We start from the raw sequence: 13859 nt of genomic DNA, 5'->3' as shown, positions 1-13859 counted from the left end.
ATTATTGTTCCATTGGCAGAACTATGAGCAGTTGGGGGAGGAGTAGCATGTGCAATGGAAAATCATTTGGACAAACCAAGACCACCATGGATGAAGGAGACTCATTAACTGTTATTAGTTCCCTGGCAGAAAGCTGTACTTCATCTGAAGCCCACCATCCATGCTTGCTGGATCAGTGACAGGTGTTTCAAGGTCTGCAGGTGAGAATTGCCCGTACCCATAGGAAGCAAATTAGTTGGCAGATTGGCTTGCCAATTTTGTTGCTGGTTAGGTGCCAGGTGGTCTGATGATTTGATCTGATTGTATTCCTTCAAACTCGGCCGACATCGTCCATGGAGGAAGATCTGGTTGTTAGTAGACTGGTTTTACTATTCCTAATCAAGAAGAGAAAAGGACCAATCCCTAAAATCTGTTCTGTCCAACTAAACTATTATGAGGAACAATAGCTTATGTTCAATCTTTTGTGTGTTGAGGTTTCTTAAGTGATCCAAATTTGTAGTAGCTTTGTTAATTGATCAAGCAAGCTCATTATGAGGAGTTTGTTAATAATTAAATGTCATTTCTTGTACAGAAAAAAAAAAAAAAAAAAAAAAAAAAGAAGAAGAAAGTTCAATGATAAAATTCAATTTGTCACCTTCAGAGAAGAAAAATAAAATTTCCTCTGGTGAAGAATTAGACCTCAAATCCAAAACTTGTCAATGGTAGTATAGTAATTATTCCCCATTTTGCAGAAAATTTTTAAGTTCAGATTTATTTTCAATTCATTCCCAAGTTGAATTTGTGCATGCACACAATTTTTCAAGGCACAGAGATGTGGTAGTCTCAGGGTCAAGGGTCAATTTTGATTGCTCCGACCATAGAGATGACATAGGCATTTCTGGTAATAAGTTTGTCACAGGATCTTAATCCTTGATTTCAAGAGTCTGGAAGAAAATTTTTTAAAGCTATGTGGCCATACAGTGTGGTATGCCATAAATGGATAGAGATAATGGAATAGAATTGGATATAAGTATAATCATCACAACCTACAATTGATTGTCAAAAAGGAAAATATGAGTGATATAATCATCCTCAACACTGCTATCATCTTGGTTTTCTTCTACTTTAGCTGGCATAGTTGGACTTGAGTCAGATGTGCAGGACTTCTCAAGAGGCAGCCCATGCAATCCCATATTACCCTCATAGCTACTCATATTAAATGTGGCGAATTGGTATTTGAAATCTGGTGTACATCCAGATAAGTAATTGTAAGCAACTGAGAAGACCTCCAAGAACTGTAGTTGAGTCAATTGCCAGGGTATCACACCACTCAACTGATTGTGTGATATATCGAAGCTCTCAATCTGATTGAGTTTGGAGAAAGTTTCAGGGATTGGACCTGTTAGCTGATTGTGTGATAGATTCAATTGTACAAGCTCATCTAGGTTTCCAATATCTGGTGGAATGTTTCCTGTCAACTTGTTTGCTGACAAATCCATTGCAGACATCAGAACCAAATGATCTGTTCTGTAGGCATATAAGTTGCCTTTGCTGATGAGGTCAACAACTATTATCTCATATATGTAAACCTCTGCAAGTGCATCGAGGAATTCTCCTGGACTAGGATACACAAAAATCTCACCATAAGGTGAATCTGTAAGTGCTGAATTAGGTTTTCTGAAGTGCATTTTGCCAATGCAAGAGGGTATTGATCCCGAAAGATTATTTCGCGAAAGATCTAGAATGTGTAAAGACTGCAGTTTACATAACTCAGTTGGTATCGGGCCTTCAAGAGAATTCTCGCTAAGAATAAGAATCTCCAAAGATATTTGGCCTCCAATCGGTCTTGGCAGTTTACCTGAAAGCTGGTTATTACTGACATCCAATGCTGCAAGGTGTGAAATATTGAGATAACTATTTGGAATTGTGACTGTTAAAGAATTCCCAGCAAACTTGACGTACGCTAGTTTGGATGATTGGAAGCAATGCGGTAATGACCCAGAGAGGTTATTACGGGATAAGTCTAACACTTGAAGCATTGTTAGATTACATAAATGATCCGGTATTGGACCATGGAAATGATTTCCCTCAAGGCTGAGGTAAGTTAGATCATGAACATCCAATATCTCTAATTGTAGATATTCTGACAGATTGCTCGGCAAAGTTCCAGTAAATTTGTTTCCATCTAGAGAAATACATGAAAGCGAAGCATGACCATAATTTGTACCAAATATCTTCCCATGCAAGTTGTTGTTGGAAAGCTTCAAGGCGTGCAATTCAGTGCAATCAATCATCAGGCGATTTGGTACTTCACCGTATAAGAAATTATTGGACAAATCCAAGTGTGACAGATCACTCATGTTACCCAGTAATGAAGGGATATTTCCCGTTAGATAATTTGAGGACATATTCAGGCTCGCCATATGTGGAAATGTTGTGCCGATGTCTGTAGGAATTGGTCCACTGAGGAGATTCATGGAGAGATCAAGTGCATATATGCTCATATTCGGATGCTTTGGCAATTGAAATGTGCCCATTATTGAGTTATTTCTCAAGTTCAGAACTTTTAGTCTGGTTAGATTTTTGAACAACCATTGGGGAAAATTTCCTCTCAAGTCACCGTGGGAAAGATCAAGAACTCGTAACCTATATTGGGAAGCAAGTAAAGCCGGTGTTGTGAGGGGGTTCGCATCGAGATTACAATGTGACAAGATGAGGTACCGTAGCTGGAAGGAGGGAACAAACTTTCCACTATCAAGATGTATAAATAATTCCTCATTTCCTGACAAGTTAATGAATTCTAGCATTGAAAGATTTCGAAAGGAGGAAAATGAGAAATGCCCATCAAATAAGTTGCCTGAGAGGTCTAGAGACCCAAGTGAAACAAGACTCTCAAAGATGCGTGGTGGAATATTACCCTTCATGTTGTTGGAAGAAAGATACAAATTTTGAAGAGAAACTAGTTTCTGCAGAGACAAAGGAAGACTTCCATTGAGTTGGTTGTCAGAGAGATCCAACTCACGTAGGTTCTGCAGTCTACTGAGCACTGCGAAAAAAGGAAGAAAATTAAAAAAGGAACAAAACCTTTTGCTCATAATATGAACAAGGCTGGTAAACTTGTGACACAATTCTTGTTTACTCCTAATTTTTTGACTCCAGTTAGTCAACTTGGTAACACAGGTGAGTTGAGCAAGCTAAATAAATACGATAAATGGAATGCGAGAATAGAATAAATTAAAAAAATGTTAAAGTTGCCGAGCAATCAAGGAAGTAATATTTGAAAATTATGATAAAGTAATATCCATTTAAAATTTATATGCTCCACTCATTGATTCTAGATAACTTTAAAAGTGAGGATATGCATGAAGTGAACTTAGCATAAATGCCTGATATGAATTGAGACTCATTTTAACTTCCTAAGCCAACTTAGAAATATCATATGATTTAAATTGGGGAACGTGAATTTGATGAGTTTTCTAATTTGACCAAGTTAGCTGAGTCAAGATAGACTTCGGCCAAACATGGCTTAGACTAGAAAAATGGTTCAGCTTGGCCAAGCCATCAGTCAACTTGCATAGGCCCCCTTTTTTTTTATCTTGAATATGGAGAAATGTCTAAGCTCAAAAGAAGAAAAAAAAAAAGGAATATGGTAAATTCTTAGTCAAATGAATAAAAATTATACCTTGTGAAGGCACTGAACCTGTTAGATTATTTTGGAACAAATATAAGAAATTAAGGGAGGATAAATTTCCCAAAGCTATCGATATCCCTCCAATGAGATGATTTTCTCCAAGATTAAGCAATCTAAGCTTGTGCAATCCCAGCAGGCCTGAAATATAGAGTAATAGACATCAACCAATAAGACAATATATAAACCATTATACTCAAGTTGCTAATGTGGTCTTATGATAAAAATAATTACAGATGATCCTGTAAGTTACTACCTTCTCCATTAAGTGCGTCGTCCAGCATGTTGCCTTCAAGATTCAAGATGTTGAGAGATGACAAATTTTTAAAAGATAATGGAATACTTCCGGTGAGATCATTCAAGCTGAGATCAAGGAGTTCTAATTTTCTAAATCCTGATATATCTGTCAAATATAAAGTTTTCAAAGCAAGAGAATGTTAAGTTAAAAATATTTACAACAAGAAGATGGGAAAATATGAATCAGCTAAAAAAATTAGAAAAACAAGTTGGATGAGGGGAAGGCTGATATAAACTAAGAAGATAACATAAACCATTATACTTAATATATTCATGATCTTGTGAAAGAGAAATAATTGAAGTCTATAAATTATTACCTTCCATATCAAGTGTGCCCATTAGCATGTTGGCTCCTAGATTCAGGACACTGAGTGAAGATAAATTTCTAAGAGATAGTAGAATAGTTCCACTGAGTCTGTTATAGAAGAGATCAAGGATTTTCAACTTTCTCAATCCTGATATAGCCGTCAAATATAAGGTTTTCAAAGGAAGAGAATCTAAATGAGAAATATTTACAACAAGAGAATAGAACATATGACTAGACTAAAAAATTTAGAGAAACAAGTTCAATGAAGGAGCAGCTATATAACATAAACTAAAAAGACAATATATAAACTATAATCAATATGTTAATGGTTTCATGATACAGAAATGGTTACATATGACTTCGTAAATTATTACCTTCCACATTAAGTGTGCCATTTAACAAGTTTTCTTCTAGATGCAAGACACTAAGTGAAGATAGGTTTTTGAAAGATAATGGAATATTTCCAGTGAGTCTGTTATAGCCGAGATCAAGGATTTCCAACTTTCTCAATTCTGACATATCTGTCAAATACAAAGTTTCCAAAGAAAATGAATTCAAAACAAATATTTATGACAAGATGATAGAAAATATGAATAGACTAAAAGAAATTGGAAAAACAAGTAGGATGAGGGCGAGACTAACCTATTTGTGATAACGATCCTGCAATTTGATTGTAGGACAAGTTAAGCTGTTGGAGCTCATGAAAGGAGGAAAAAATGCTGAAATTCAATCGCCAATCCTGAAGTTGATCATATTCTAGAAGGCTCGATAGCATGAGCTTTGACACTTGTTGTGTGCTGTTGTTGCAGCTCACTCTCTCCCAGAGGCAACAGTCCCTCCCTCTTCCCCATGTCGATAGTGAAGAGTTGTTGTAGTGAAGGAGAGAAGATTTGAGTTTTAACAAAGCTTCATACTCCTCTAAAGGGCATCCAAATTTGGGGCTGCAGTTGCATAGGACTACAATCAATAAAGTCCATAACAAATTTGTTAACCTTGAGTAGGAGACAAACTGGTAGCAATTCCTCATAGTAGAGTGAAGGTTGTAAGATAATTGTCTGATGCACATTTGCTTCATGTCTCATGCTTGCATAATTCGTACAAAACCATAGGGGCATGGAAGTCTGGGTATGCGATCAAGTCTTCCATTCAATTCCAAGTCTTCCATGTTGTTTTCTGAAAAGAGATTGGACGTGGTCCCCTACCTAAAGTAATTATTAAATTGAATAAGTGAAGACTAATACATAGAGTGGGAGAACATACAAGTGGGAATAAAATAAAGAATGAAAAAACAAGTATGGAAAAAAAAAAATCTAAGTCAGGAGAGCATCTCTAGAGAAGAGAGAAACATAAATACAATGCGGGGAACAATTAATTCAGACCTAGAATCCACTCGTTGAGGAGAAAAAAGTTTTATGATAGAAACTTCATCTTATAGCTTTCCAAATGCCCCGACAAAATGCACAACAAACAAGTCCAAGTCTACATGGAAGAAAAGCACTCATCATGACCCACATAGGACTTTTCTGTTGGAGAAAAGCTATTGGGAGCTTTCCACTCTTGACCAAAAGTTTTTTTAAAATGGAATAGACTCTCGAACAAGGATGGCTTACCAACCATGGACTCTAGATGTCCATAAACCAACTAGTCCATCTTTAACTACAATTCAAGAGGAGTAATATTTGAATGTACCGTATGAAGGTCAGTGAAGAGACCAAAATCAAGTATCTAACTTGATGCCAATATAAGTTAGTCAAAGTGAGCCTTAGACTAAACAAAACTAGGTTTCATCTTTTAGTGTTGGACTTGTCGAATTTTTGTTGCGGAATTGAAAACATATTCTACTAAAAAAGTGTTCTTTTTCTTAATGGAGCATGAGGTGTTTTCTAAAGGGAAGAGGGAGGTGTGTCTTAATGAAAAAAGCAAATCAAAAAAAGGCGGGACGTCAGAGAGGGGAGGTGTCTTCTGAGCCCTTTGGGTGAGAGGCTTTTCAACTTTCTTTTCTTTATCATTTTGTGGCTTTCTCTAAAATGCCATGAGGGCAAAGCCGAGTTCTTTTAAACAAATATAATTTTACTCTGTCTAACATTTTTTTCTCTTCCATGATTATCTTTTATATTTTTTATTGGTGTTCATTTTTGTAATCCTAGCTCCAGGCCAACCAGTCTTAATCAACAAGTGATTATGCCCTTTTACATACTACTACACTTGAATAAGGACCATGTGATAACCTGATCCAAATCAGCTGCACAAATGTCAAAGTGGCTCCACAAAAAAAAAAAAAAACAAGGAATGAAGGCTCCCATCTTCTTCCTGATCGAATCTAGCTTGAAATTGATCTCCTAAGGCTGTCAAAAATCATAGAAAATCTCCTATAAATCTCCTCCCCCCTCCAAGGCATATCACGATGAACATTGGCCCTCCTCTCTTCTTCCTCTATCTCTTTCTTCCTCATTTTTGCTGATTTTCCTAAACCTATGTCCATCGAAAATTGGAGCTGGAGATGCCACCAGAGTTCATGGTAAATGTCGATCCCACCTCTCTCTCTTTTTCATCTTCCCGTGGCATTTGACACCATTGCCGGGCATCGATCTTGCTAAAAAATCACAAAGAAAGGATCCTATAACTTTTTGGCTTTTCTTTTGCTTTTTCCAGCTACAAAATTCGTCATCCCTTGAAGTCGAGTGCCCTAGCCTCCCGACAACCCTCCATAGTAGGTCCATGACCGTCAGCGAAAGGTCGATGGCCAAAAATAAAGAGAAGCCCTAGATCCCCTCTTTTTAGGCCTTCTATGATTTTCTATTGGTTGATTCGTGCCGCTGGTTGTCCCCTCCCCCACCAATATCGGCTGTCGTTGTTGGTCTTTCGATTATGTCATTGCACCCCACTGGAGCACCAACCCACACCTATATCCCTCCCTTGTTTGGCCAAGAAAAGAAAAAAGAAAAGAAATGAAGAAAAAGAAGAGAAGAAAAGGAAAGAAAAGAAAAATATGAAAGAGATAGAAGAGCTCTCTCTCTCTTTTCTTTCTCTCTCTTATTTCTCTCCTCTCCCTTTGGGGTTTCTCTCTCTATTTAATTCATGGACCCCAGTATGAATGTAAGATGATCTTTTTAAAGAGATCTGAAATTACTTGGAGATCCATGCAGTAGGTCGGATCCCACCCAATTCTTGCTAGAAATTCATAGCGTCTAATCACTATTAACCTCGATTTATTGAACATCTTGATATGACCTCTGTTGATTTTGATCATGAATTTCTCTTTTGAGAGATACGAAAATTTTCTCTTCATTTTTTTTCTCTATTTTCTCTTTGTTCACTCATTTTTTCTCTCTAAGAAGACCTAAGAACTCTAGAATCGACTTATGCCTTCCTCTTTTAGGAATCCGTATTGATCCCAACAAAAAGACCCCAAACTACTTGGTACCCGAATGGTTTATCGGATCAATCACCTGATTAATGACCTCCTTTTATTATTTAATTTTATTAAATTAATTAAAAAAGTTAATTATGATTTAATATTTTAAATAGGATAATATAATTCTTCTAATAAAATTTGAAGTTCTAATACAAATGAGGTACATGGATCTTACACTCCATATTTATTTTCAAATTTTCATACTTTTCACGCAAATCATCTAGTGCTGATGGACTCATATTTTTCATAAAATAAAGACCAACATATGAGATATAAAAAAGTATGTTTTATTATAACTCTTGATTTCATGAATATATTTTATAAAATAACATATTTATAAAGTATAAATTTTATTATTTTTTTCATCTATGTATATATATAGTTTAAGGAAAGATATAAAGATTTTAAAGGCTTTTAGATAGCTATGAATGAATTTCTAAAATTAGAAAGATTAATATTTGGAGCTAGCATCTACAAGAAACATGGTCCTACCAATGGGTACAAAATTAGCATATGAAACAAGAATTCTGTCGATTACAAAATATAACAATGTCATGGGTATAAAGTGATCTTAGCATGAATATCTATGAGTAATATTTTGAAACATGACATGAATATCTGATAAAAATGATTTATACATCATGTTTATGAAATTTCATGATTTATGCACGCATGATTGTCTTTATCGAAAGAGCAAGAAGCAAGAAGAGGGAGGTAGAAGAGGAGCACATAATAGAGTGAGGGAAAGGCATATGGCTATGGTGGATGTACCATCCTCCAGGTATGAGGGAATTGGGGGAGGAGGTGATAAGGGGCTGATGGAGGGCATGGTGGAGGTGTTGAATTCCATCCCCATCTTGTCAAATGGAGGACAAGTCCATCCCAATTAATGGAGTTAAGTCCACACCCAAATGTCACACGATGTGCTTTTTATCAAATTTTACGGACCAAGGAGAAAGTAATATGACCCTCCTAAATCTATGGACTAGCTACTTCAGTATGGACCAAGGAGAAAGGCAATCTTCCCGTCTTGATTTAGGGCTCTGTATGCTATTTTCCTACCAAGCATGCTTTGCAAACAATGCCAAAACAATGCATAAATAATCGCAGATCAATTTCCATGCATCTACTTCTTGATTCTAGTAGGTTCTGGAAGTTCAAATGACCATAACCATACCTTGCTGCCATACTTATGTGGTGTCTAATATAGCGTCTAAAGCTCTCTAACATGCCCCCATGAAACTAGTACTAAGCTCTTGGTGCACTTTAGCTTTGTTTTTAAAACCATTCTTATTATCCTTTATGTAACTATTTCTTTTAGATCTATCTTGTGTCCATCTTTTGTAATGATATAGATAGCAGGTTCGTCTTCTTTTGTACTAGTGGCATATCATTCTGATTTTTTTTTTAATTTATTATTATTTTTAAATAGGACAGATCATTCATACAATTTTTGTGTGAATATATTTAGAAGAATCAGAAAATAAATATCCCTCAATGGCTTGAGATCTTTCTCATCGTAGTCCAAAACGACATCCAAAAGTGTTCCACGATAAAAGCAGTCATTCCGTTAGCTGTCATGTTCATCTCTTGAGAGATATGCCTAATAATGAAGTTTGCACAATTGGTCAATGAAGTTGATATGTCCTACAAAAGGGGATGGGTGGCATCACCCCACACATGCCCTTAGATACAAATCACAATTGAGATCGAGTCATCCTCAATGATTAGATAAAGAATGAAACAAACTAATGTTTGGATGAGCGTACACTTAATGCACTTGACTAAAATATTTAGCCTATTGTTGAGATGAAATAACGAGTCTCATCGAGTGTGCTGGGGAAGCCTAGGTCATGACATACAAATCGAGCAAACAACACCAGACTAAGTGACAAAACTGACTTAAGAACACACATATCTTTGGACATTTTCTTTAGCCACCAAAAGTGAGATGAATACTAACAAATAAAGACCACCGAGTGAAAAAATTTAGATAAGCTAATCCTTGGTTCATAATGAGTTTTGCAATAGGGTTTGCTTGAGTTTAGCTGATTCTTAGGACTCTGGACATGGTGAATGTGATCTACTTTAGGTGGGGGCATGGACTTACATAATATTTATTAATGCAGAAAATATAGACAGCTCATGGATGGATAGTCACTCAAAGTGTCTAGTTGTAGATTATGATGTCCGTACAATGCACATGAGTTGTAGATTAGACATGTTGTAATGGAAATGAGAAGCAAACTAGAGAGCAGGAAGCAGAACTGAAAATGGGTTATTATGTGTAGAAATCTAGAATTGTCGCTGTAAATGGACTGGGCCCTCCAAATATTAAGTTCAGAGCACCATCCAATAAAACCACCATTAATTCTTTCTGCACTATAGGCGGTGCAGCTCCGCACACACTACTTGCAGTGATTGATTGGTGCATGGGCTCTAGCATTAGCCCCGAGGAATTTTTTTTTCTCTGAGCCCATGTGCCGACCAATCACCATGGGTGGTGTGGCCGAACTGCACTGTCCGCGGTGCAGAAAGAGTTTCTCCTGACCATAAATATTTGGTCAGGATGGTCCAATTTCTAGGCATCATGATTGCTTGGCATTGGGCTTGAACGCTCATTGTTAAAGATGAATAATTCTTTGTCCTACATATAGTGTAACTAAAATACATCATCCCATCTTATTGGATCACATAGCTACCATATTTCAATACGTATTTAATGCTTGCATTTCTACTTTTTCGTTTGAAATTTTGAATGACGAAAATATCCTTTCTCTTTTGAAAAAATTATGACATCCTGTGATTATATTATGATATCTTGCAGTTAAATTATAATTTCTTATACAATAGGAAGTCATAATTTTCTTTCAAAAATTATAATTAAAATTTATCATTGAAAATTTATAAAAATTTTATCATTGAAAATTTATGAAAATTTTTATCATTGAAAATTTATGAAAATTTTTATCATTGAAAATTTACAATAGGATATTTTTATCATTGAAAATTTATGAAATTTTTAAATAACAAAAATACTCCTCCATTCTTATCTTTATGACATCCTAGGGCCAAATTATGATTTACTGTTGCATAAGAATTCATAATTTGATCAGGATGTCATGATATATTATAAAATATCATAATTTTTTCAAAAAAAAAGAATTTTTTTGTCATTTAAAATTTCAAATGAAAAAGCAAAACTACAAGAATTAAATACGTATTGAAAAACGATGGCTATGTAGCCTAGTAAGGTGGGGCGGTATATTTTTACTGCACCACATCTGATGCACAGACTTTCTCATTAAAGATTCAACCCGAATCTAAATTATTGTCCGGCAAAATCTTGGTTACATGGCTCTCCAATCAGTTGGATCTGGCCAACCTCAACATTGATTAACACCTGATTTGAACTAACTTTTATAAAAGATGAGGCAAGGTTGGGTCAAATTATAGATATCATGATTATTCAAGATCGTATCTTCATTTTTCATGTTGTGACCTAATCCAACCCCAAATTAACAAATGACCAAAAATTAATGACTCTTTAGGCTTGACCCTTCCAATATTAACCAGCCTGCAGAGTCCCATGGGCATTAGCATGTGTGAAATTAATATTGGTTGCCAAAACTAACCTATGATACTATCATATCAAAATGTCACATATGAGATATGGCAATTAATCTAATCATTTTAGAACACCTAGCAAGTCATCTGAGCTTGAGCTCCATGGTTGCACTTTCCTGTTTGGAACTGAGAGGTCAAAGGCTCGGTCTCAAGTAGTATTATTTTTCAAAATATTCAACCTTTCAAAAATTTTTTAGTAAAAAAAATCATAGATTTGTAAGTATCTCATTCTTCTCCTACAGCAAGACTTCTCTCACTTATCTAAAAAAAAGAAAACAAAAAGGAGAAAATAGTCTAGCAATTATTAATAAATGGCCCTCTTGTCAAGATTTTAACTAATGTATTATGGTATTAGACTAGGGCCCCACTCAAACCGTTATCGGCCGGTATAAGGTCATCATGATGGTTATGTGCCGCAAACACTAGCATTTCAAACTTTTAATATTTAATAATGATTATAGTTATTCTAACAATATTTTAATGAACAATGATGGGAAAATAACTACATTTTTTCCTTCATTTTTTAAAAAAAGTATTATTTCTAGATCATACGACTACTTTTAGAGAAAACTTTAATATAAAATTTAAATTTAAAAGTTAAAATTTAAATTAGAAAAAAGTACAAGTAAATAATGCTAGTATTATTTGGATATAATAGATTGTTATGAACATTAATCATGCATTACAGTAGTAGTTATTTTTCCACACATTATTATGTATATAATACAATGGGCGGTGGTGGAAACTTTTCTGATAATTGTAACACCATTATTTAAAACATTGCTTTTTCAGGACATGAAAGATTAATTATAGGCATGGCATGGTAAAGTATTATTTACTCTGTGAAAATTATTAAGTACTTTTCTCCAATAATCAAAAAGGATGGATTTTGTGTGTCACTAAATTTAAAGAAATATGAATTTTAATGTTAAAGATAAAAGAGCAAAAACAATAAATAAAGCAAAATTTGATTAAATGGTTGGTCCATGCATCCCTTCATCTAATTTAAAACATACCTCCACTAGGCTCTCCACTGGGCCATGAAGTCCCAAACATTAAGATCAATGACACAAATTAATCTACTTGTGATCACATCATCTATATGAGACAGCATGTCTACATTGAGCCAAAGCCATCATATTATGTCTCAATTTCCTCCACTTAAAGAGATCTAATGGCCAATATGCTTTAACATAATTTGAAAAAGCTTATAAGAAGCCCATGTTGTGTTTGTGATGGGTTCAAGCAAACCAGATGCAACAATTTGCATCCTTAACTGCATACAGATGTTGATTGGCTAAGTCAGGCCCATGGTTGATCTCACCTATGGGTTGAACGTTAGGCTGAACCTAGCCTATGTCTGGGTTTAATTACTGGTCGCACAAAGCAAGACTAAGCCTGCTTTAGTTTTATCGTATCAAAATTTAGTCCAGATATTGAGCCAAATCTATTGGGGCTCTTTGATTCCGCCTAGTATTTATTAATTGGATATTAATTTGGGCTGTTAAGACCAGCCACCATATTATATTTAAATATCCCTAGATACAATACTATTCAATTTCTTATGATAAATATGTTGGATAATGTTCTTATTATTTTATAATAATATATGTTTTACTACATAGATAGATATTCATATACTATTAGAATTTCATATTGTGATAGCATATCATAATTCTAATGTTGAAAATTTAATTTAGAAGTAATTGTGCTCTTATATTTATTATATTATGTTTTCTTTCTGTCACCTATTTTATATTGCATTTCAAGAATAAATAGAAATAAGAGAAAAAATCACATCCTGCACATTGCTTAGGTAGATTGGTGTGGATGTCTATATTTATAACATTATCAAAAGAGTTATTTATCTTGGATGATAAGTAAGGCTCTTATCTAATGTGGTTCACAATAATATAACATTAACAAAAAGCTTATTAGATTATTAAAATATATTAAATAAAGAACTTTTCATTGGTACCACCAAATTAGTATATAAATTAATGATATTATTAATAGTCATATTTACTTAATGTATATTGATATTTTAATGTATATTGATATTAATAATTTTTTGCATTAATAATGTATCCTACAAATATCTCGTGCAGGACATCATATTATACTAATATTTTATTAGTATATTTCTATTGCATTTTTATATTTGATTTCTATAGTAATATTTGTATAACTGATGGCACATAAGATGATTAATGAATGCAAAACTAATTAAGATTGAAGGATGATAGGAAAGGTGCTCTAATTCAATATTTGTCAAAATAAGGAGATTTGATCGTGAGTGCTATTGATCCCATGGTTATTGTTTTGTTTTATTCTTGATATATATATATATATATATATATATATATATATATATATATATATATATATATATTCAAAAGATGAGAAGGGTATGTGTGGATGGGTGTGACATGGGCCAATATAAGGAGGCATTGGAGCTACTCAGCACATCATTCGAGCATGTACAGTCATCCAATGGCATATTAGGTAAATAATTTTTTAATTTTTGAAGTATATATATTTTGTGA

The 13859-nt window shown here is 34.4% G+C and overlaps 1 protein-coding gene across 1 annotated transcript; it reads right to left on the bottom strand.

The window, feature by feature from the left end:
• Window positions 1-556: 556 nt before the first annotated feature.
• Window positions 557-5337, bottom strand: LOC105037427 (uncharacterized). Its single transcript, XM_073250781.1, has 7 exons — window positions 4914-5337; window positions 4624-4792; window positions 4282-4502; window positions 3924-4070; window positions 3662-3808; window positions 1052-3025; window positions 557-624 (listed from the first exon to the last, which is right to left on the bottom strand). Exons 1-7 carry the CDS (start codon window positions 5335-5337, stop codon window positions 557-559), a joined length of 3150 nt encoding a protein of 1049 aa, XP_073106882.1.
• Window positions 5338-13859: the final 8522 nt, after the last annotated feature.

The sequence above is a fragment of the Elaeis guineensis genome, chromosome 1 (genome assembly GCF_000442705.2).
Source record: "Elaeis guineensis isolate ETL-2024a chromosome 1, EG11, whole genome shotgun sequence".
Taxonomy (NCBI): Eukaryota; Viridiplantae; Streptophyta; class Magnoliopsida; order Arecales; family Arecaceae; genus Elaeis; species Elaeis guineensis.
This window is presented reverse-complemented; position numbering and strand designations above follow the sequence as displayed.

Excerpts from the sequence above, each read along its gene's own strand:
- LOC105037427 (XM_073250781.1), bottom strand. The coding sequence starts at position 5,337 with ATGTGCATCAGACAATTATCTTACAACCTTCACTCTACTATGAGGAAT. Across the intron at positions 3,026-3,661 it reads AGGTTCAGTGCCTTCACAAG|TGCTCAGTAGACTGCAGAAC; the intron begins GTATAATTTTTA and ends CTTTTTTCGCAG. Across the intron at positions 625-1,051 it reads GGATGATTATATCACTCATA|GAATTTTATCATTGAACTTT; the intron begins TTTTCCTTTTTG and ends AGGTGACAAATT.